Source organism: Triticum urartu, chromosome 5A (assembly GCF_056163025.1).
Source record: "Triticum urartu cultivar PI428250 chromosome 5A, HENAU_Tu73, whole genome shotgun sequence".
NCBI lineage: Eukaryota > Viridiplantae > Streptophyta > Magnoliopsida > Poales > Poaceae > Triticum > Triticum urartu.
Window position 1 is genome coordinate 559,642,778 of NC_141877.1, and position 4,377 is coordinate 559,647,154.

Consider the following 4,377-nt stretch of genomic DNA (forward strand, 5'->3'; position numbering starts at 1 on the left):
ACCGTATGATACTTGAGTTGCTAAGGCCTTGTACAATGCAAGGTGCTTAGTGGAGTTGCTTATAGAAATAAACCAGGCTTTTCTTAAGCACATGTGCTTATTTGTACAGGGTAGACGCATAACTAGGCGTCTCTCCTGTAGAAATAGGCACTGGTGCTTCAGAAATACCCTGTTTATTTTTTAAGCACCACCCTAAGCATCTAGCATTGTACAAGGCTTAGACGTGCATCACCAAAATAGTATTAACAACTAGGAACACTAAACCAGAGTAGCAGCAAACTCTTAACATAAACGGCAGATCAACCGCCGCTCAGCATAGGTTCAGACACACCATAGGACATCAGTTTTAGACTCCAACAACAAACAAACATACATAACATAACAGGACACGGTGGTCCTGGGGCAGCAGCAGCACTCTAGCAGCACATCACTTCTCTCCCTTCTTCAATGCAAGTTGTAGGGCTCATTGACTTTGACAATCTCGAGGAAGCGTGCGTAGGCAGCATGTTTAGCCAGAGTAGTGGCTTTATGCTTCCTACCATGTCCATTGCCAGTGCTGAAGGCATGCTGGATCATGCCATCTATGCCGCCACCGATCACCTTGCAACAGAAAGGGCACCCAATCTTGCCAAAGAAACGGTACTTGATCTTCCCAGCAATCAGATGCCTCAGGGTGTACCGGCTCTTGCTGTGCCTGCTTTCCATGCTGTAGTCCACGTCGTCGTCATCCTCCTGTGAATTAGTGAATTAGTACACATAGAAGAACTTAGCTAATCTATTACTGTGGAAAATTGGCTAGATGAAATGTTTTGATTTTTTGGTATCCAGTGGATATGTAGTGTCAGCCCATAATTATTAAGGGAGCGATCACTTCCTTTGCAAAATGGAAATCTGTATAGAATTTGCAAATGGATCATCTATGAACATGTGTGCAAACTAATCATATATGAACATGTGTGCAAATTAATTCATCTACATAAACTAAAATGAATCAGGAACTGCAGCATTTTGTCACTGTCCTTGGGAAGCCAATGGAGAATCCTGCCATATATCCATTGTTTAACCCACTTTTTCATTAATGTATCCCTGCCATGAACATTTTCTTGTATTTGGGTTCATTACCCCACTTCTTTCATTAATGTATCTCTTGTGAAACTTATGCTCATCTAGTTAACAAGACAAACCCAAATGCCATGAAAAAAACCAGAGTATCTGCTGGAATCAGAATGTGAATCAGATTTAAAAATCCACATCCAACATGAAGATCTATGCTAGATCCATACAATCCTACATACGTAGAACTAGCATGCCCAAGTGAAATTGATGCTCATCTAGTTTACAAGAAAAACACCAATGTGATGAAAAAACAGAGCAAAAAACAGAGTACTACCTCAGATAGCTCGTCGATGGCATCCTCGTCGAAGTCGCTGCCCTTCCTGCTATCTAGGTTGAACTCCTTTATGGTGTTCTCCTCCATGAGCTCTTCGATTTCGTCATGCACCTTGCGCTTACGCCTTCTCATCTCCTCCTCCTCCAGATCTTCCCTGACCTTGTGCTCGCCGACGGGTGCCTCGACGGCTGCGATGGCAGCGGGAGCAGGCACAACGGTCGCTGCACCGCCAGCTTCCGCCGCTACGGCGGACTCAGCCAGTGCACCCATGGCTACAGCCACGGCAGCAAACTGTTGTGCTCCAATGGTTGCCTCCGGCTCGTCCGCCGCATCTTCACGCCCGCGCTTCATCGTCGGTCGAAGACAGGAGGAGGGAGGCGTAGGAAGGGAGGAGGGTGGTGAGGAAGGAGGAGAGGGTGGTGAGGTGGTGAGGAAGGAAGAGAGGGTGGGGAGAGGACGAGGGTTTTCTACCTGATTTGGGGAAGAAATGCACTGCTCCTGCCTCTTGGAGTTACCGAGAAGCCGCGGGTGCCGATTTGACTTGACACACCCACCCGGCCGTCCCCATTCCACGTGGGGACGTGGCGGTCGTGCACGCGATCGTGCACCTCCTGCGGTTTGCCATTAATTGCTATCGGTCTCACAAGTGGGTCCCCTTGTCATCCACACAACCGAGCCACCACACGTACCACATTTTTCTTTCTCCCCGTCTCGACCACTCCACATCTTTCTTTCTCCCCTTCTCGACCAGCGCCCCCGCCATCGCCGCCATCTCTCGACGACCCCTCTCTTCGCTGCCGGTGCGCGGCCGCCGCCAACTCCGGCAAGTACGTGAGATCTCCCCTCTTCTTCCCTTCCCCAACTGCGTCTCCCTACGGAGGCGGATTTGAGCCGATTGGTTTGGACTGAAACTTAGTTTTTGGATTGGATCTTGATTTGGTTTCTATGGTTTGAGACCAAATCAATCAATTAGTTTGAGCCACCACTACCAGCTACTACTGCTTCAAATCCAAGAGCCACTGTTGCTGGCCGGAGCTCGTCGCCTCTCTCGAGCTTTGACGCCATGTCTGATCTAGATTCATGACGTGCCCTCGCGTATGGCTTTGTCCACGGTTTGAACCTTTGGATTCAATCCAAAAGTTGAAAACGGTTTGGACTGGGTTGGATGACGAGCATGTATAGTTCGGTTTGGTCTAGATTCTAAATGAAAATATCTGGATTGGTTTGGTTTTGATGTGTGGTGTGGATTGGACTGGTTTTAGTTTGGATGCCGAACTATTCCCAGGTTTAGATGAGACGGGCATTGCCATTGTCATTGGCATTGCTTTATTACGTAGATGATAGAAAATAGATTGATTGGCCATTGCCAGTATAGGTTATCACTATGATTTATTATATGTATGATCTTTGTATTGTACTATGTACAATTCAACTTAGAGTTCAACACGTTCTGTGTAGAATGGAGGAAGCACAATGTGGACGCTGCAACTCACGGTGCCGGACCAGCCTTTCTACTGCCACGCTGTTCGGCATCTACTTCCAGCCTTCTTTTGTTTTTGCAGAGGTAACAATTTATATGAACCTTCTGACAGTACATTCTTTTTGTTTTTTTGCTATTTCCACTAATGTATTGTGTCTGTTATTTGTTTTTATCTTACATAGATCGTGCCATGCAATGTGAGATTGGCATTCAATGAGCTCGTCGCAGACACCGTGACCTTCGATGCTCTTGGGGGCCCATACACTATGCAGGTCGAGAAGGGGCGAAAGATAACCCAGATAGGAGGAGATGATTGGGATCGTTTCATCGCCCGCATGCGTCTTGGTGGGGGTGAATTGATCAGCTTCTCCTTCAGAAAAGATAGGCCCAGGATTTCTGTTATCTATCTAAATTTGATTCCGGATAGTGAGGATGAAGTTCATGAGGAGGAAGATGGTGCTGATTCAGATGATGACGATTCTAATGATGATGAGAACCCACTTGTTGAATACCTGTATGCCCAAGGACTCAGACCGGGCGACGAGGAAATCGGCAACCTCTGGGACATGCTTCCGCTATGTGAAGACTACCTAGGGAAGCCATTCGTGACTCGCCTCACAAGGACGAATGTTAAACGGCATATCATGGTATGTTACTTAGTGTGGTAATTACATGATATACATGCTTAGTTAGTGTAGTAGTTCATATGATATGCATGTTGTAGTACTGTGATGAGAGGCCTAGTTTAGAATTCATTTAGTGAAGAATTTTATGACATGCATGTAGTGTAGTAATATGCGATGATATGCTTAGTGTATGCAGTAATCTAATGATATGCCTAATTACTGTAGTAATTTGATGCTTGGCGTATAGTGTACTGATGTGATGATATATATGCTCAGTGTTGAATCCAATGATATATGTGTCTTGAAGTGTATGCTTTGTTGATAATTGCACGTGACATGATCATATATCATGTCAACTGTTTTGCTATTTTCACTAATGTATATGATCATGTCAACTGTTTTCAGAAATTACCTAAGAGGTTATTTGATAGCTGTGGCACCGACCCGGACGAAGAAGGCATGGCTACTGGACTACGCCTTACCAGAACGGGCTCCATCACCAGCTGTGCCTATACAGTGGACACGGACGGTCGCACTGTCTTGAGCAGGGCAGGGTGGAAGAAGTTCCTTCGTGCCAAGAATCTTCGGGTAGGACAGGCCATCCTACTCACTGTTGCGAACACCCGTCGCCATGACTTGAGGATGATGATCACCATCCACCTCATTTAGAACTACGGTGGGCAATGTTTCAATCTGAAATGAACTTGTTATGTTAGCTTTTGTTTGCGAGTACTTGTCGTGTATTACCGTACCTATATCTACTCATATCTAGGTACTGTTGCTTGTGATGGATTGCAACTATTATTAACTGGTACCTAATGCTCTACTAGCTATGATTATTCCACTTTTGTGATGTTATATAGGCTGTAGTGTGACATGGT

General features: G+C 45.7%; 1 protein-coding gene across 1 annotated transcript; it reads left to right on the top strand.

The window, feature by feature from the left end:
* Positions 1-2,849: 2,849 nt before the first annotated feature.
* On the top strand, positions 2,850-4,165 carry LOC147972859 (uncharacterized). Its single transcript, XM_087523794.1, has 3 exons — positions 2,850-2,954; positions 3,053-3,517; positions 3,902-4,165. Exons 1-3 carry the CDS (start codon positions 2,850-2,852, stop codon positions 4,163-4,165), a joined length of 834 nt encoding a protein of 277 aa, XP_087379920.1.
* Positions 4,166-4,377: the final 212 nt, after the last annotated feature.

Coding starts and splice junctions, on each gene's coding strand:
- LOC147972859 (XM_087523794.1), top strand. CDS start 2,850: ATGGAGGAAGCACAATGTGGACGCTGCAACTCACGGTGCCGGACCAGC. Junction 2,955..3,052: donor CTTCTTTTGTTTTTGCAGAG/GTAACAATTTAT, acceptor TATCTTACATAG/ATCGTGCCATGCAATGTGAG. Junction 3,518..3,901: donor ATGTTAAACGGCATATCATG/GTATGTTACTTA, acceptor AACTGTTTTCAG/AAATTACCTAAGAGGTTATT.